The sequence below is a fragment of the Eptatretus burgeri genome, chromosome 3 (assembly GCF_056783735.1).
Source record: "Eptatretus burgeri isolate ZD-2024b chromosome 3, Ebu_testis_v1, whole genome shotgun sequence".
Lineage (NCBI taxonomy): Eukaryota > Metazoa > Chordata > Myxini > Myxiniformes > Myxinidae > Eptatretus > Eptatretus burgeri.
The window spans coordinates 2,230,400-2,250,929 of record NC_140963.1 but is presented as its reverse complement, the minus strand read 5'-3'; the positions used below and the strand labels follow the sequence as shown (position 1 = coordinate 2,250,929).

Below are 20,530 nucleotides of genomic sequence, written 5' to 3'. Positions count from 1 at the left end.
GAGAGTTGGAGAAATCATTGATGAAAACCAGAAAAAGAACAGGGCCCAGAACGCTGCCTTGAGGAACTCCAGCCTGGACAGGAAGAGGGAATGAGAGAACTCCATTTTTGGCCACACTTTGACTGCGACAGGAGAGGAAGTCTGCGATCCATGAGTGGAGATTGCCTTGGATAACATAGTAAGAGAGTTTTGTGAGCAGGGCAGGGTGCCAGACCGTGTCAAAAGCTGGTGATATGTCTCGGGATATGGCTCTCATGTCATGTCCGGCATTGAGGACCTCCATCCATTGTTGGGAGAGCAGAAGCAGCATATCCAGGGTAGAGTGACCTGGTCTGAAACCAAATTGATGATCGGAAATCAAGCCATTGGAGAAGAAGAAGGATTTAATGTCTGAAGCGATGATGGGTTGCATAACCTTGCTGATCATTGGGAGAAGGCTGATTGGTCTGAAGTTGCAGGAATCTGTTTTTGCACCTTTTTTGTGCAGGGAAGTAATGTTTGATTTCCAAGTAGATGGCAAATGACCTTGAGCATATGAGAGGGTGAATAGAACAGAGAGACTGTGAGCAAGAGCAGAGGAGCAGGTTTTTCGGACACGTGGGCTGATGTTGTCTGGACCAGTTGCAGAATCTGAGTCAAGGTTTGACAGCAAGCTCCCCACCTTGTCAGGAGAAAAGGACACAGAGTCCAGGGATAGCTGGGTGAGACTGGGTAAGGTGAGCACAGAAAGTGATGGGTATCGGACACAAGATTTCGATGCAATCACCGAGTTTAGGCATTCAGACTTTTCACGTGCGGTATCAGCAGTGCAGCCATTTGAGGTAAGGGAGGGGATGGAGGGGGAACATTCACCAGAAACAGATTTGATTCGATGCCTCCAGGATTTGGAGGAGGGAGAGAGGTTTGAGAGTTCAGACTTGAGCATTGAAAGATGTTGTTTTTTTGGCTCTCCTGAGGGTAGATACCCATTTGTTCCGAGCTTTATGGAAGGAACCGAGATTACCCTCAGTTGGGTTTGCTTTCCATGAGACAAAGGGAAGTTGTTTCAGGCCAACTGCCTCGCCACAAGCTTCAGTGAACCATGGGCGTGAGGAAGGGTAGGACAACTGAAGAAGAGATGGGATAAATCTGTGCACAAGGGAGAGCAAGTATCTTTGAAAGAATTCCCAGGATGAGTTGATGTTGGAGAAAGTAGCGATGGGAGACCAGTCTATAAGTTTGATGGCTGCTTGGAGACCCTGCCAGTCGTCTTGAGTGAAATGCCAGACTCGACGGCGGTGAGGTGGTTCTCTGATAATAGCCAGAGAGATGTCCACTTTGACAAGCATGTGGTCAGAAGAACCGATTGGAGCGGAGGAAGAACAGCAGATATTGTCAGGGAAATTTGTCACAATCAGATCCAGAAGAGATAGAGTATTATTAGTTGAGATCCGTGTTGGGAAATTGACCAATTGAGTCAGTCCCAATGAGTCGCAGAAATCTTTTTCTGAAGTGCCATGGCAGGTGAGAGAGGTACCCACACCGAGCCAACTGGCATGATGACAATTGAAGTCACCACATAAGAGGAAGAGAGAGTTTGGATGAGAATATAGAAGTTGGTCCATGTTTTTGGATAGTGAAGTGTAAATGGAGTTTTAATGATAATTATGACCGCTTGTTACGTGGTGTGGCAGCCATGTGGGATTTACCCTAAAACCTGCAAAAATCTTCTTCAGAACGGCTGGACAGATTGAGGGGAAACTTCACACAAATGTTCCGCAAGCGTTGGAGATACCAGGGTGTTCACGAATAATTGATGTCACATCTGGTGTGGCAGCCATATTGGATTGAGTGAAAAATCATTTAAATTTTTTTTTTCTCTTGAACCGCTAAATCAATCGATGTAAAATTTCACAATTATGATCCAGTAGCGATGGAGAATATATGTGTTAAATTTCAACTCGATGGGACACATGGTGTGGCAGCTAGAATTATTATTATTATTATTTTAATCTGGGTTATTTGCCGTTTTATTTATTTGGGCACCAAGCCGACAAGGCTGGGCAACTTATTGTTTTTCTTCTCTTTATTTTTTGTTTTTCTTTCACCGGCGATTGTCGGGTTTTTTTGCTTTAAAATTCATTTTCTCGGCAACCGATCGACACAAAATTTTCACCATAGTATGTATCTTTTTCGATAGCGTACTTAATTGCTAATTATGACATCATAGGTTACGTGGTATGGGCGTCATCTTTGAAAAACCAAAAAACTTTGGACCTCTGTATCTCTGAAACTGTGCAATGGAAAACATTGAAACTTGGCACATGTTGATGAACTCCCCACGGGGAACATGGGTGATTTTTCGTGATGTCATCCATCCATCCATCCATCCATCCATTGGGACCATACTCTGTGCAGAGCGTTGGTGCTGCCGAAGCAGTCTCCTTGGCTACTGGGCACAATCCGAGACGGGTCGCCACTCCGACACAGTATACCAGCATGCTGGCACTCATTTTGCCGACCTCGGAAGAATGACAGGCCGAGTTAACCCCACCTGGTATGAATTCAACAGCTGAGCAGGATTGGAACTCAGGACCCGATGATCCCAAGCCCACCACCCTAACCATTAAGCCAAAACCAAGCATGTGATGTCATTGGTGAAGCCGGTATCCCCATGAAAATTCAACATTGAGAACGCTGCATCAGAAAAATTTGAAATTTCTTGAAAATCATCTATGCAACAATTCACCATAGAAAAAATTTATGACATCATAGGTCACTTTGTTTGGCAGCCGTATTGTTTTGAATTAAAAAAAAAAATCTTCTCCAGAACGGCTGGACAGATTGAGGCGAAACTTTACACACACACATTTTCCATGACATCCTTTTACAAGTGTGTTAATTTCTTATTGAAAGGTCACAATGTTTGGTGGCCATATTGAATTTACCCTAAAATTTGGATTGAAATTTGGTGGCCAAATTTGAAATTTGCAGCCATGTTGGATTGAAGGAAAAATATTAAATAATATTTACTCTCGAACCGCTGCACTTGGTGGTGGAGCGAGGAAGTACAGGAAAGTATAAGGAAGAAGAGGTTGGTGAAAATGAATTGGGATAGCCAGAGAGATGAAGAAAGTTGACAGGAGTACAAGGAGTGGTGGCACAAGGCTCAGGAAAAGGCATATAGCGAGCTGTATGAGAAGTTGGATACAAAGGAAGGGGGAAAGGATTTGTACCGATTGGCCAGACAGAGGGACCGAGCTGGGAAGGATGTGCTGCAGGTCAGGGTGATAAAGGATGCAGATGGGAATGTGCTGACAAGCGAGGAGAGTGTGTTGAGAAGGTGGATGGAGTACTTTGAGGAGCTGATGAATGAAGAAAATGCGAGAGAGAGAAGGTTGGAAGAGGTGGAGATAGTGAATCAGGAAGTGCGGCGGATGAGTAAGGATGAAGTGAGGACTGCTATGACGAGGATGAAGAGTGGAAAGGCGGTTGGCCCAGATGATATACCAGTAGAGGCATGGAAATGTTTAGGAGCGACGGCAGTGGAGGTTTTAACCAGATTGTTTCACAAAATCTTGGAAAGTGAGAGGATGCCTGAGGAGTGGAGAGTAAGTGTACTGGTACCGATTTTTAAGAATAAGGGTGATTTGCAGAGCTGTGGTAATTACAGAGGGATAAAGTTGTTAAGCCACACCATGAAGGTGTGGGAAAGGGTAGTGGACGTTTGGTTGAAAGGAAAGGTGACCATCTGTGAGCAGCAATATGGTTTTATGTTGGGAAAGAGCACTACAGATGCGATGTTTACTTTGAGAGTGTTGATGGAGAAGTATAGGGAAGGTCAGAAGGAGTTGCATTGTGTGTTTGTGGATTTAGAGAAAGCTTATAACAGGGTGCCAAGAGAGGAGTTGTGGTATTGTATGAGGAAGTCGGGAGTGGTAGAGAAGTAGGTGAGGGTGGTGCAGGATATGTATGAGGACAGTGTGACAGCGGTGAGGTGTGCGGTGGGAATGACGGACCGGTTTAAGGTAGAGGTGGGATTCCATCAAGAATCGGCCCTGAGCCCTTCCTGTTTGCAATGGTGATGGACAGGTTGACGGACGAGATCAGACAGGAGTCTCCACGGACTATGATGTTCGCGGATGACATCATGATTTGTACGGAGAGTAGGGAGCAGGCTGAGGCGAGCCTTGAGCGGTGGAGGTACGCACTGGAGAGAAGGGGAATGATAGTCAGTCAGAGTAAGACAGAGTACATGTGCATAAATGAAAGGGAGGGTGGTGGAATGGTGCGGTTGCAAGGAGTTGAGGTGGTGAAGGTGGATGGGTTTAAATACCTGGGATCAACTGTCCAAAGTAATGGAGAGTGTGGGAGAGGAGTGAAGAACAGAGTGCAGGCAGGATGGAGTGGGTGGAGAAGGGTTTCAGGAGTAATTTGTGATAGAAGGGTATCTGCAAGAGTGAAAGGGAAAGTATACAAGATGGTAGTGAGACCAGCTATGTTGTCTGGTTTGGAGGCGGTGGCGCTGACAAAAAGACAGGAGGCAGAGCTGGAGGTGGCAGAGTTAAAGATGTGATTCTCTTTGGGAGTGACGAGGTTGGACAGGATTAGAAATGAGTATATTAGAGGGACAGTGTAGGTAGGACGGTTTGGAGACAAGGTGAAAGAGGCAAGATTGACATTGTTTGGGCATGTGCATAGGAGGGATGCGGGATATATCGGGAGATGGATGCTGAGGATGGAGCCGCCAGGTAGGAGGAGAAGAGGAAGTCCAAAGAGGATGTTTATGGATGCGGTGAGGGCGGACATGCGGGTGGTTGGTGTGACAATGGAAGATGTGGAGGACAGAGCGAAATGGAGACTGATGATCCATTGTGGCGACCCCTAACGGGAACAGCTGAAAGAAGACGACGAATCTGGAACCGCTGCATCAATCAATGTGAATCTAAAGAGTTATGATGCAGCATTCATGTGGAATGAAGGTTTTAAATTTAAACTCGATCCGCCGCATGGTTTGGCAGCCATGTTGGATTGAAGGAAAAATATTAAATATTATTTACTCTGGAACCGCTGGATCAATAAATGTGAATGTCCACAATTATAATCTAGCCGACATGGGGAACGTATGTTTTAAATTTAAACCCCATTGGCCACAAGGTCTGGCAGCCAGAATAATTTAATTATTTGAATTTGAGAACTTTTAGAATTTTTTGGGATTTTTGCATAAGGCTCACTTGGCTGCACCTGCATGCGTTTGAGGGTACAGGAGTAGCAATTTAATTAATACCAATGATGGCTCCAGGAGAAATGGTCAACTGTGTACATAATAAATGGATGGAGCATGGCCTGTTTCTCAGTGCATAACTTGTGAATCCCACGTCGTAGAGAAACGTGTGGGGCCTCATTAGATTTGGGGGATTCCCGCTGATGGTGTCCACATTAATTACTTTGTGTTAAACTTATTTAAACACCAAATCAATTGCTTCCGATGATGTATTCAGGAAAAAGGGCTAACTGCTTACGTAATAAATAGATTGAATGCGGCGTGTTCATTGGTCCATAACTCATCAATTCCGCGTCGGAGAGAGACGTATGGGTGGGGGGGGGGGCTTCGTATTACTCGGGGGAGTTCCAGTTTACCCTGTGGATCCACGGTGACATTTCCCACACATTGATTGCTTCGTGTTCAGGTAATTTCAATGCCAATTCAGTTGATATCGACAATGTCCCCAAGAAAAATGGCTAACTGCTTACGTCATAAATAGATTGAACACTTCGTGTTACTCGGCCCGGAACTCATCAGTCCTGTGTTGTATCAAAGCAGGGTTGTGTCGAAGCCGGACGTCTTGGTACCCGTTCATCACTGCCAGCAGTTATAAAGTGGCAGTTATAGTTATTATCATTATTATTTATTATGTAACACCACACAAAATACACCACACAAAACAAGTCCTGGTGAGGGTGTGCAATGTCTGGTTGCTCTTTTTCTTGTTTTATATAAATATACAGCACACCGTTGCAGAATAATTCTGTGGGTGGTGAGTTTGTGCTCATTATCCAACCTTTGTGTTAGAAAATAAAACAGGCAAGATATTTCTTTCTGCTTCTTGTCCTTTAAGCAATTGTATGTCTGCCATGTTTGTACAGTGTTGCACCTCAAGCATTTCAACAGTCAAAACAAACTTGAGGAAAGACATTGGGCATGGCAATAGTGGGGCTGATCAGGGTTGATGGATGGGGATATTTATTTTATTCCTTTTAATCAAATTACAAGTTGGTATTATTTTTGTCTAATGTTTGTTTTTGTCCCTGTACTAGACTGTGAATTATGATTTAACCAAGACCTACTTGGATCTTGTGGTGACCTATGCTTCCATGATGATCATAATGGCCAGAATTGAGGAGCGTAAGGCCATAATTGGTCTGTATAACTACGCCCATGAAATGACACACGGAAGCAGGTAAGAAATATTATGTGCACTCTTGTATTACAGAAATGTTTCCACACACACAACCGATGCCAGATGGCGTGTACATCTTGTAATTCCAGTACAAATAGGGCAGCGTTGGTTGTTATGGAGGCCCATACTTGGCAGAGCATTGGAATGCTCATGTCATGATCAATCCGGTACCAGTAAGAACCGACCTTAGATAGGGCACCATGACCTCACCAGGGTGAGGAAATTTCTGCTGAGCATCCATAACAATTGACCCCACAAACAAAGGCAATACAACAAGGTTTTTCCTGCACCGCTACCAAACTATTCAGACAGCAGTGAAATTTTTATTTAAAAAAATTAATAAAATTTTTTTTTTTTTTTTTTTTTACGAGTTCTCTGCCCGCCGGCGTGCGAACGACCACGTTTAACCGAATCGCGGCCGTACGCCCACCGGACGAACAATTCAGTCGCGGCTTTCCGGATCAATGCCGAAAACCAGCCACGGGTGTGTTCAGCCGCACTCTACCCGCGCTACAGGGTTCGATCACCAAATCTTTGATTTACCTAATTATTCGCACGGGTAGATTACTGAGAGATTGTACCTCAACGGGGCCGCTGGGACACGAGCCGCTTAATGCAGCTCGCTCCGTTTTTGGACAACCGAGCGGGGTATTATCGCAAGCCCCGTTGGACCCGATCACTTTACCGGCTATTTAAAAGCCAACTATATTTCGATTGCAAGATGGCAGTTCAATTGGGGAAAGAGGACACAACGAATGGGTTAACATTTGAACAAGCAAATTTATTTCCACACGTATGCAGTCAGGCAGGTATGCAAAACACGCATGCAGTTATTTAAAGCAAACGCGGGTAGGGGACAAAACACGAGCAAGACAAAGAGCTACGACCATTTATTTATTCTTTACACACTTGTCAGTTCTACTTATCGGACATGGTGCCACATCTTTCATACAAGGAAAAACCCCCTCAAAGGCAAGGGGGTAGACTGGACCTCTCGGGGTCTTTATAACATGGAGCTTTGAGTCTCCTCTGCTCTCCTCAGCTTCTTCACCGACTTCAGGCTCCAGGCTCCAGGCGCTCCGAACCCCGACAGACACTCCACAGACTCTCCGCGCTTGGCGCTCCGCTCGCCCTCTTATAGGGCCCGAGAGACGAGGTTTGGCCTTCGATCCCTCACCTCTGATCTCTGACCACCCCCCCCCCCCGCTGGCTCCGCCCCTCTTGATCTCCTGATCCGATTCTCGGACGAAGCTTGCACAGAGCGGACGTGTGCGAAGACAGCGACTTGCGCGGCGAGAAAACCTCCGCGTCTGCTTGCAGCGATGCCATTCGATGCGGACTCGCCGTGGCTGGCACCAAGATGGCGTTGCTTCAGAGATGAAGATGAGGTGATGTTGTTCGTGTTGATCTATTGGGGGAGATGTGGATTAGGAGATGGTGAGGAGATGTCGTTGTGAAGGCGGTTGTGGAGAGGGTGGTTGGTGGTTGGCATGGTGGAGAAGGTGGTTGGTGGTTGGCAAGGTGGTTGGTGGTTGGTGTGGTGGAAACGTGGTTGGTGGTGTGGTGGAGAAGGTGGTTGGTGGTCGGCTTTGCGGAGAAGGGGGTTGGTGGTTGGCACGGTGGAGAAGGTGGTTGGTGGTCGGCGTTGCGGAGAAGGTGGTTGGTGGTCGGCGTTGCGGAGAAGGTGGTTGGTGGTCGGCGTTGCAGAGAAGGTGGTTGGTGGTTGGCGTTGTGGTTGGTCCAAAATAACGATAGCGAAAGAAAAACGGCTAACTCAAAGATCACACAAATAAATTCCTATGAGACAACGGTGGGGAAATCTATCTGAACACAGACTTATCGGCATAACTGATCTAAGGACCTATATGGTGCCCTGCGAATTTCCACAGCCGTAACAATATATTTATCAAGGCTCGTGGAAGAGCTGCAAGTGATGCACATTTGTCTCACCACTTCTGTACAACATGCCTGCTGTTGGCTTAATGGTTAGGGTGGCGAGCTTTGGATCCGAGGGTCCTGAGTTCAAATCCCGCTCAGCTGTTGAATTAATACCAGGTGGGGTTGACTCGGCCTGTCATCCTTCCGAGGTCGGCAAAATGAGTGCCAGCATGCTGGTGTACTGTGTTGGAGTGGCGACCCGTCCAGGATTGTGCCCAATAGCCAAGGAGACTGCTGCTTCAGCAGCACCAATGCTCTGCACAGAGTATGGTCCCAATCTCCTCCTCTCTCTGTACAACTGTAACACAAGTGAGGTTAAAATAGCACTTGCAAATGTATTGTAAAAGAGGGAATATTTGGATAAATGCATTGATGAATCATCAAAGATGGATAGTTATGAAATAAAGAATACATAAAGTTATAAGGTATAATAATTCACAAGTGAGTGATGCAATGTCTTATGTATCACCACACAGGAAGGCCATGAAGTGAATGTTTCTCTAAGCTTTGGTTTCTTTGAGTATATATTTGTTTTATAGGTATACTCCCCCCCCCAAGCCCAGTTTGTTTATTGTCAAAATTTCCATTTGTTTAGTTTGAAATGACTAACACAGACAAATCTGTGCTGTAGAAGCTCCCACAATAATATCCTGTGTATTGATTTTTATCAACATTTTGGCACATGTCTAAATAATTCCCATTTACATTGATCCAAGGCTCATGGATTAGCTTGTCCATCATTTGAATTCAGAATAATGACATTAGTAGACATCAATACACAATTTCCATGGATCTTTAGCTTGGAAGAGAAGACGTCCGAGATGTTCGGATTCCGAGTCAGTTCTATTTACTCAACCACCACTGTCCAACCCACTCTTCCTTCAGGGACACCCGGTACCGAAAATCCCCCAATCAACTAGAGCTCAAACCTATTTATATATTATAAAATCGAAGGCAAAATGATGCTGCGACAGTACTCCCCCTCTTCGTGCATTAATCAAACGGAAGACACAAACAAAATACATAATGTTGGAGAATAAGAGATGTTGACTGTCCATGTGAAAAAAAATTAAATAGTCACAACAAAGAAAAATGGTCAACGAGCAACATATACTCACACATATCATGCAAGGAAGTGTACATGACTCTCAGAACTAGTCGTATACGATGGTAAGGGTATTTTGTAGTAGGTGTCGACCTTGTTGGTCAGTGGGAGGGATGGCTCTGGTGCTGCATCAAGAAAAGCTGGCTTCAAACGATCTATGGCGATGATCATGACCACCGTTAATATAGAGCAGTAATCGTCACTATTTTTTAGAAGGGGGCCACTTTTGCCGATAAGACTTCAGTGTGAGAGCCGCCACACCACCTGCAGGACTCCAAAATGGCTGCAATGAGACCCCGCCTTCATGTATGATTTTTAACCTCCGCCATCTTCGAAGATGGATGGAGGTTTCTGTTTTCACCCCTTTCTGTTTGTTTGTGAACAGTATTACGGAAAAACTCCTCGACGGATTTCGACGAAACTTGGTGGGGGGTTAAGTATGGTCCAAGGATCATGCCATTAAATTTTGGACTTGGTCCCCCCCCCCCAAAAAAAAATTGTTAGAGAAATTTTTTTTTTGCATTGCTACATGTTTTAAGTGATTTCCAACCCCCCCCCCCAAAAAAAATTGTTACCCCCCCCAAAAAAGTTGTTAGAGAATTTTTTTTTTGCATTTCTACATATTTTAAGTGATTTCCAACCCCCCCCCCCCAAAAAAAAAAAATGTTAAAGAAATTTTTTTTTCATTTTTACATTTTTTAAATGATTTCCAACCCCCCAAATTTTTTTTAGCCCCCCCAAAAAGGGGAATTTTTTTTTGCATTTGTACATGTTTTAAGTGATTTCCAACCCCCCCAAAAAAATTGTTAGAGAAAAAAAATTTTGCAACTTTTTTTTCAACAAAATTTCGATTTTTATTTTTTTTATTTTGCATTTTTACATGTTTTAAGTGATTTTCAACCCCCCCCCCCCAAAAAAAATGGAGAAAAGAACTATGACTGTCAACACTGTTGACATCATATTTAATGAATAAGATATAAGGTTCATTTGAGTGACCCAGCAGTATTGGCGGCGGAGGTTTTGCACTCTCCCGAGTGCTCCCCCTCTAGTTTTTTTTCGTTGTGGTTATTGGGTTGCAAGCATTACTGTTTGCACTCTGCCATCTACTGATGTAGTGATGTCGCTTTTACGCTTCGTATTGGAACACTCATTTGAACCCATTGGGTCAATTTGATAGCATTTATGGTGGATTATGATGGGGGTGTTTTCACATTGCATATGATTGCCCGCTTGTCATGGGCCGCACTTTAGGCCGCCAGTGGCTCGCGGGCCGCACAATGAAGAATGGATATAGAGTCTGAAGGTCTTCTGGGAGCATTGTGGAACTTTGCCTGGTCCACCGTAGCATTGCTGCAATGGTCTCAAGACAGCGTCACGCCGTAGGAATCCGTCGCTGCATGTAGAAAATTCCTTGCGGATAAAAACCAGGCGTGACGAAGGCGTACATGTTTGTGTCGCCCGGAGGCCCTGCATGACCGCACAAAGTTGGTTGTTATCGTTGGTGACGTCGTGAAGTTTCCTGGGAGAGAAAGCAGTGCACTGTACATGAGCCCTGCAGTGGAGTATCCAAGGACATCCTTCAGAGCAGCTTGCATATGAAGCAGAGCCATAAGTACAATGTCCGTCCAGTGTGTGGAGTTGTCATGTGCTTTCAGGAAAGACTTGAGTTGGCAGTGGAGACACTCCACCATACCATTCACTGCTGGATGGTAAGTGGTGGTTCCGCATATGGTCGGTAACCGAGAGTTGAGTCTGTTCGTGAAATAGAGTTGATTCAAACTGGCTACCACGATCCATAGTGATGGTTGATGAAACACCAAAATGTGCGATCCAGGTGTGTTCAAAGGCCCTGGTGATGGTAGGTGCAGTGATTGAGGTCAGCTATCAGTATAGCCTCCAGCCAACAGGTGAAGCGGTCAACATAAGTCAGTAAATAGTGGTGCCTGTTTCAAGGTGGTAGTGGACGGACAATATCCACATTGACCCTGTAAAAATGCCTATCTGTTGTTGAAAAGCTATTGATTGGTGCAGCAGTATGATGTTGGATGATGTCACCATTGATGAACAAATGAAAGGCCATACCAAACGCAACCTCAGATGCATCTATCATTGGGCATGTTGGTGCCTCTGACTTTGGATGAATAGGGAGTGAGGCATTGGCCAGTGCATGTTTGATGGTGTGGAAGGCTGACAAGGATGGCTCCGACAATTGGAGTACTTCAGGGTGTTTACCAGTTGCGAGTAAGTTGTTCAGCTGCTGCAGTGTTGTGGCTGCGTTTGGGATATATTGATGGTAAAAGTTGACGAGGCTCCAAAACTCTCGCAGTTGAGATGAAGGTAATGGAAAATCCTGAATAATCTGCATCTTCTCCTTGAGCAGGCAGATTCCCAAGCGGTTAACACAGTGACTGAGGAAATTCAACTCCGGACGACCAAATTTGCACTTTGTGGGATTGATTACGATGCCGAAGTCTTGCAAATGGGATAAGAGCAAATCAGGTGTTCCTGATGTTCTGTGGTTGGGCTGATGATTTATAATATCTTCTATATGCACGTATCAGAAGTGTAATCCCCAGAGCACCTGATCGATAAATCGTTGAAAGGTTTGTGGGGGACGAACGAACGACAATTTGAACAGGCCAAAAGGCGTGGTGACTGCTGTCTTCTGGATATCATCTTGATCCATGGGAATCTGATGATGCACACAAACAAGGTTGACCTTGGAGAAGAGAGAAGATTGCAGTGCCATGGAATGTAGCGGTCAAATCCTGAATGTGTGGAATGGGGTAAAGATCTGAAAGTCACCTTCAGGACCAGTAATCCCCACAAGGATGCCAATCCCCAGGTGTGTTTTTAGGTGCCATGTGTAGTGGTGAAGGCCAACTACTGGACAATGGTCTGATGATCCCACTTTGTAACATATAGTTGAACTCCTGGTGGGCAATACATAATTTCTCGGGTGCTAGTCGGCGAGCATGCGCGAAAACTGGGTCCTGTGGTCTCGAAGCGTGACCGGGTGTTTGATGGGCTGGATTGTCTCCAATGGGTGTGTTATAGATGGGAAGTGATGAAGTACTTTCTGAAAAGGGCACGTGGATGTGGATGGAAGACACGTGATGTTCTGCGATAAAATGGTGCATGCTGTACTGAGAACACTAAGCTCTGTTGAGGCGTCCTATAGACGGCTGTATTTGATGTCGATGGGGAGATTGAAATGACGCAAAAAAAAAAAAAAACCACCCAGGATGGAGTGTCTGGTGTCAGCAATAGTAAACACCCACGGAAATGAGCAAGGTAAATCCAAATCAAGCTGGAGATGTTCTCCAAAAGTCGCAATCGCAATGTTGTTCCCAGCGTTTAATGAATATTTCTGTCAAATTTTGCAGTTCAGCAGCAGACAGCGGCACAATGCTCACCTCTGCTCCTGCATCCACAAGAAAACCAAGTCCATTGGTAGGATCCACGAGGAAGAGAAGTTGACTGATTTATGGCCCAGATGAACTCGCTGCCATTAGTTGTGGGCATCGTTGTTTCCCTGCGGTCACGATGAGCACGGTGCTCTACACAGATAAGCATTAGCACTGGAGGTCACTGATCGCCAATCTGGAGTCTTCACGGAAGGTGAATGCGAAATGTAGCTCATGGTATGGCATTTCTCTTTGTCCCTACAAATGGTACATGGAGATAGGCATGACCAGCATTGCACAGCATGGATTTCCAGAATGAGCTTCTTCAGGTCCACCATTTCATTTCATTTTGGTTTATTGAGAACTTCAAACACCAGACAAGGCAGTTCGAAGACATTTGTCAAGTTTACAATAGTAGACCAAACTTGCATATCTATATATATTATAAAATATAATATATATGAAAAGGTTTGTATCCCAGGCACCAGACTTGAAGATAAAATCAGATCGATCTCTGGGAGGAAAGGTCTTACATTTCAAGCTCTCACTCGAGCCCATCATCAGAGACAGGATTAAAAGAACACACTCACGGTGCCATTTATACATAACGTTGAGAGATTAATCATCCTGATTAATAACACCTGGATTTGCATCACTTTGTCAATTAACTAATTGCATCCTTGATAGGTTTGTGAAAGTGCTTGGGGTGATTAGCACTTGCAGTGTGTTTACGGATGTTTATGTTTGAGCTGGTGTCGTAATGCTTGACACGCTGGGTGTAAATCAATATGTCTATTGATTGAATTTTCATTTGAATACCAGGCCTCTTGCAGCTGTCTGGACGTTCGGTTGTTCACTTGCCCGATCACCTCAGCCTCGGTGAGCATTAATTGATGGTCTTGTCTGATGCCGCGCATTGCGACCTGGGAGAGCGGATCCTTTCTGCGTACGGCCAACTGGTGTTCGTGTGTCTCCTTGTTTTTTGTTTCTTCGAGGTCTCTCCAATGTAGTGGGCTGTGCAGTTGCTGCAATTTATTTTATAAATGACATGATTTGTCCTCTCAATTCAATTGGTCTTTTGGTTGCATGATCCTGTGTTTAATGATAGCCTCACGTCGATGTGCGATGCCGACTTCAAACGGGACTAACAGGCGAGCGGTAGCTTCTGATACGTATGGAAGAGCATCTCAGAACTTTGGTTTGGGTCATGTGGACTCATCGTTTACCCTCCTCCGCATACACTTGTTCACAAAACTGTTGGGGTAACCTGTTAAACAGAACCACTTTCAAAGAAAGTTCCTTTCTTCTTTTTTTAATTTTTATTACAGTGTTTTTATTACTTCACATTACTACAGTGTGTTTGGACCCGTTGGAAAATGGTTCACAGGCAACTTCACTTATGAGCCACAGGATGGTGTAGAAGAATTCTCTTAGTCATCAATTCAATTAAAACATTTATTTATTAAACAGACAAAACACTTTATTATGTGCGCACAGGAGATTCTGAACAGTCAAACTCATTCCAGATCTCTCAAATACAAATGGAGAATCTTAGTCTTTATATAGTTTTCAGTAAGACAGTTTTTTAAATCATCTCTGGCACTGGCGCCAGCTTGTCTGGTATTGACATCTTCAAGGCGAAGCTTATCTTCGGGTCTCGATACAGCCCCAGCTTGACCTGCTTGAATGGTTGTAACATATATTTCAAATCCAGACATGTTAATCCTATCCTAATACAGAAAAACGCACAGAATGCTAGAATGACGTCAAACGCCAACTCTAATGGTCATTAAAAACAAGTTTCCATCGTCTGTAGGTTAAAATTCAGTCTGCTTCATCCCAAACTGGGAAGATATATTATCTTGAAGCGACTCGAGCTTTGTGAATACATCTGGACACCTTAAATACATATTCCAACTTGTTTGTGTCTTTTATAAAAAATTCCTTTAGATAGCTTTTAAAATGATAGGCAATTCGTCTTATATTCAACTTACTGGCAAAGTTCAACCTGATACAAACTTTAATAGTCAGGTGATCTTTCCATACAAAGGAAAAATATAATTATGTTGATTCCAAATGGATACAAACTTTAAAAGAATCATTTCATATCTGAGTACATTTTATTTCAGGTTAACATTTTCATTTTAATACCAAGTTTTAACTATCATCAATGTATTTATTTCATCACCTTCAAACCCATTATGATAAAAAAAAAAATGTATCTACCATGGTTACTGGCATCATGCCGAATCTGGCAGTATTGGCTGCCTTCCTGTACATGGTTGTCTGCAGCTCCCCGGATTGCCTGGAAACCAAAACGTCAAAGAATGCCAGCCGTTGATCTGCTTCCCCTTCCATTATGAATTGGATGTCGGGAAAGACAGTGTTGAGTTTTTATTTTTATTTTTAGGAAATCCAACACAGGTGGAGGCCATTCAGCCCATCATGCCTGCGTGAACACCACACCAGGCCTTCAAGCATATTTACATATTATATAATCCGAGGCAAAATGTTGCCGCTACAGATCACAAGGACATTAGATGACAATGGACATACTACACACATGGTGTATGGGAGTTGATTTTTCGTTCCCCACATCACGGGTCAGATCATGTTCTGATGGGAACACAAAACAGAGAAACCCACTACCCCTTGCTCTCTTTTTGTTGTTTTGTTCACAACTCGCTGTACAATGTGAAAGTAACTTGCCTCGGCTTGTGATAATTTAAAACCCATTGTAAATCCAAAGTGGACCAACATTCTGTTTTGTTTGTGTTTGTCACCATTGAAAGAGAATGAATTTTCAGTCACTGTGAAAGTATTTTATCTCTGTTTTTTTTCGGTGGCATGCTTTTGATTGTTGTTCTTTTGTTGCTATTTTAAGATTTTTAAAGATATTTTTGTACCTGTTCTTTTGTTGCTATTTTAAGATTTATTTATTTATTTATTTATTTATTTTTAAGTGCTCATAAAATCCAATAATGTTTGTTGTGTTTTTTTTTATTTTTAAAGTGTTTTTTAAAGTCTTGTGCAGTTATTGTCCTAAGCTTGCAGCATTAATGTTTTCTTTTAACATTGTTTTTATTTCATTTCCATCAGTGATCGAGAATTCCCTCGACTTGGACAACTCATCCTTGATTATGAAAATCCATTAAAGAAGATGATTGAAGAATTCCACACACATTCCAAGGTGAAACAAGAACAGCACTTGGTCGAACGCATACCTTCACCAGACTGAACAGTTTACGGTTTGCATCGCACTGATAAACCGGATCTGCATCCAGACCTTAATCAAAATCTAATCGGATTGTTCTTACCACCTACCCAACTCGTCCACTAAGTTTTGTCATAACATGTGCATAACTTTTTGAGGTGTCATGCTATATATCATTTTTGGCTCGATCTCTCAATGGTCAAGAATCACTTTCAAAATTCTATTATCCGGATTCGGATCTTCACCAAAATTAAATCAATTCTTCCTTGTCGCACATCCAACCTGTCCACCACGCTTCATCCAAATCCATCCATAACTTTTTTGAGATATCCTGCTCACAGACAGACAGACAAGAAATATATTGTGCATCGCATGATATTGAAAATCCAAATAAACAATATTCTTCTCGGTTTTGTTTGGCGAACCAGTTCAGTGATCCAAGATGCAAATTATGTTCAAACTCGGAGAGCACCCACCCTCTGAGTGGCTGGAGATTATGCATTACTTGCTGAGAAAAGTGTAGTCTGTGTATTGCAAGAAGACTAGAGATGTTTGTCTGGTATGCGTCCAAAGCAGGGGGCCACATCACTCAGTCTTGCTCTTACGGTTGGCCGGAGTGGGTATTCGAGTAAATAATATAATACGTCTACATAATGGCATACACGTGAACATAATTGGAAGACTTTTCACAATAGGAGAGAAATATTTATGTTATTACAATTATAATAACTAGTGCGGGCCCGTAGTTGCGGGCCCGTAGGTGCGTAAACGACGACTGGATTGGGGCATTTTTTCACCCCCCCCTCTCACCCCCTCCTCTCTCTCCCCCTCTTTCGTGGGTGAGGCATGCCAGTATATGCAGCTTCGTTCCTTCGCTCTCGTAAACGATGACTGGATTGGGGCATTTTTTCAATTAGATCGGATCAACCGTATCATAAATGGCCATCACTTGGGAAACATCTGGGAAACATACTCAGGTCCCCAGCATCAATTGTGATGTCATATCAAATGAAGAAGAATTGTGACCTCCCCTCTCTCTCACCCCCCCTCGCTCCCCCCTAGTCTCGCCCCTCCTCTCTCTCCCTCCTCCTCTCTCGCCCCTCTCTCTCGCCCCCACTCTCACCCCCTCTCTCGCCCCCACCTCTCTCCCCCTCTCTTGAATTGTGACGTCCCCTCTCTCTCACCCCCTCTCACCCACCTCTCACCCCCCTCTCACCCCCCTCGCTCCCCCTCTCACCCCCCTCGCTCCCCCTCTCACCCCCTCGCTCCCCCTCGCTCCCCCTCGCTCCCCCCTCGCTCCCCCTCGTCTCGCCCCCTCGTCTCGCCCCTCATCTCGCCCCTCATCTCGCCCCTCCTCTCTCCCCCTCTCTTGAATTGTGACGCCCCCCTCTCTCGCCCTCCTCTCCCCCCCTCTTCCCCCTCCTCTCTCCCTCCACCTCTCTCGCCCCTCTCTCTGTAAATGTATTCACAAATGTATTCACAAAAAAATCAAAAAACAAATAAATAAATAAATAAACATTAATTGTGACGGCATAGCACCTGTCCTGTCATTGGTTTGGTAAATAAATGGCCATAACTTGGGCACCGCTTGTCCGATTAATATCAAACCTTGAAAAGGCACAGACTCAGGTCCCCAGCGTCGATTGTGATGTCATAGCAAACGAAGAAGAAGAATTGTGACGTCAATCGTGAAAAAAATAAACATTAATTGTGACGTCATTCGTGACATCATAGCACCATGTCTTGTCATTGGTCGACAGATAAATGGCCGTAACTTGGGAACTGCTCGTCCGATTGATATCAAACCTTGAAAAGGCACATCCGCGGGTCCCCAGCAATATTCCTGGCAAGTTTCAATCAGATCGGACCGGCGGTCGTCGAGAAACGGCGGTCGCATACAGACAGACAGACACATACATACAGACAGACAGACAGACAGACAGACAGACACACATACACACAGAGATTGCTGGAATTATAGATAGATAGTTAGGGTACCAAGCCTTTCAGACTGGGTAACCTATTTTTGTTTTTTGTTTATTCCATATTATGATTATTCCACAATTTTCTGGTTTATTCGGATACATCAAGCCTTTCAGTCCGGGTTTCCTCTTGTTTTTCGTCTGTTTATGATTATCAATTATTATTATTATCTATATATTAATACTGAAGGACCAATTTTGTGCTCCTCCTAGCGGTCGCGTCACGTTTTTCTCGGTACTGTGACCTGGACTGAAAGAAATTTCGTACCTGTAAGAGTGCATCGCACATTGTGGCAATAGTCAAACTTCAACTCTGAAGCAGAATAAACACTTTTCGTTTTACATTCGTTTACATGGCGACGTGTGATGTCACCGCTGAGAGGCGTAAGGACGTCATGACATCATCAGTCATTCGCTGACGTCATTACGTCTGTCGTCGACAGACCGTCACCACTGAGAGGTGTAATTCCACTCCTCGAAAACAGCGTCTGCAATGTAAAACCCTCTTCTGCACATGCTGACTACCTCAGAATGTGAATTTGACACAAAAAATGTAACAAGAAACATTGTATCTTCTAGATATTAATACTAAAGGACCAATTTTGTGCTCCTCCTCGCGGTCGCGTCACATTTTTCTCGGTACTGTGACCTGGACTGAAAGAAACTTCGTACCTGTAAGAGTGCATCGCACATAGTGGCAATAGTCAACCTTCAGAATCCGTCTGTGACGGGATTTTGGCGAGTTATTATTATTCTTCTTCAATTTTGCAGGTTTATTTTGTTTAAAATTAATTTTCCCTGCAACTGCTTGGCTGATTGACAAATTTTTCACAAAGGTGCGACTACTCGTGTAGAGGGTTTCAATGTTAACGATGACATCCTAGGTCATATGGTGTGGTAGCCATGTTTGAAAAACAGAAAAACTTTGGACCTCTGTATCTCTGAAACCCTACCAAGGAAAAAATTGAAAATTGGCACATGACAAGTACACCCTGGATGGGAATAAGTATTATTATTATTATTTTTTTTAATGGTGTTGTTCGTAAAGTGGTGTTCCTGTCAAAATTGGACGTGGAGAACGCTGTATCCAATTGGTACGAAATTTTTTGAGGTTCGTCAAGGGATAAATTGGTCGACAGAGAAAAGTGATAGTTCACGTGATTTGGTGTGTGTGTATATGTGCATGTATATGTATGTGTATATGTCGATGTATGTGTATGTATGTATATATATATATATATGTGTGTGTATGTCTATGTGTATATACATATATGTGTATATATGTGTATATATGTATATATATATACATATATATATACATATATATATATATACATATATATATATATATATATATATATATATATATATATATATATATATATATATACAGTAGACTAGGCGTAAGTCGTCACCATCGGGACCGAGAAAAAAGTGACGACTTAGAAATGTGACGACTTACGCGTATGCGAACATTCATGATGACTGTGGGGTGAAGGATGAAATCGCGCGTGGCCTGGACACATGTGTGAGAGCCGGCTATTGAACCAAAAGGAAAACACAATCCTCGGGGCATAGGTGGGGGTGATTTGGTGAGTTGGAAAGTGATCAAGCAAAGATGGAATTCATGAATCAGTTTATCAAAAGTAAAGATAATGAACAACTCTGTAAGACAACTCGTATACCATCGGTGATGGTATGGTGACAAATTACATGACACACAGTTATCGTGGTGATGATTACCACTCAATGCCTATGTGTAAGTGAGTGCGGTAATGTACAAAACAAGCCAATATAAAACCATGATCGGACTTCAACACTAAGCTCGATCGATCCTTTACTTCTTCGCGAAGTAATCCGTTATGTTTGACTGCCTCAAACTCTTGGGCATCTGGTGCATGAGAAAGGATTCAAACCGGTCATTGTATTCCATGATGTTCGCTGGGCAATCCTCCACCGAAAGACAGTATCGGCCGAATATTTGGCCGAATCGGCCGAAACCGAATATTTGGCTGAGTCGACATTTGCCAAAACCAGATGATGAGCGCGTCATCGACATCTTCAAAGGACACACATTTCACGGATTTCACACTTCCCACCGGCCTCACAATCTTCTCCACTTGTCCAAATATCTTGCCCTTATTCTTCAAGATATCGTTCAATGTCTGCCATTTGATGTCCAACTTCTCAGCTATGTCTGTTTTCTTCATCAGTGGATTTGCCTCGCAAAACTGGATAATGTCGTGTTTTTCTTGGAAGGTTTTAGTTGTAAGCTTACGCTTAGTCGCCATTGTCCTGCCTGCAGTGCGATCAACGTGTGTACGCAGTTATAAATAGCCTATCACTGGCGGTGTACACCAATGAGCGAGCATCACGATTCCATGAAATCGGGCTTCTCATGAGGCAGCAGTTCCGTGTGACGACTTAGGAGTGGTAATTTACTT

General features: G+C 43.7%; 1 protein-coding gene across 1 annotated transcript in view; it reads left to right on the top strand.

The window, feature by feature from the left end:
* LOC147029292 (nck-associated protein 1-like) overlaps positions 1 to 20,530 on the top strand; it is a 241,226-nt gene that overhangs the window by 56,323 nt on the left and 164,373 nt on the right. Inside the window, exons 5-6 of the mRNA XM_085872236.1 lie at positions 6,298 to 6,440; positions 15,990 to 16,080. Of these exons, the coding sequence (XP_085728362.1) occupies positions 6,298 to 6,440; positions 15,990 to 16,080 (234 nt within the window). The remainder of the gene's footprint in view (positions 1 to 6,297; positions 6,441 to 15,989; positions 16,081 to 20,530) is intronic.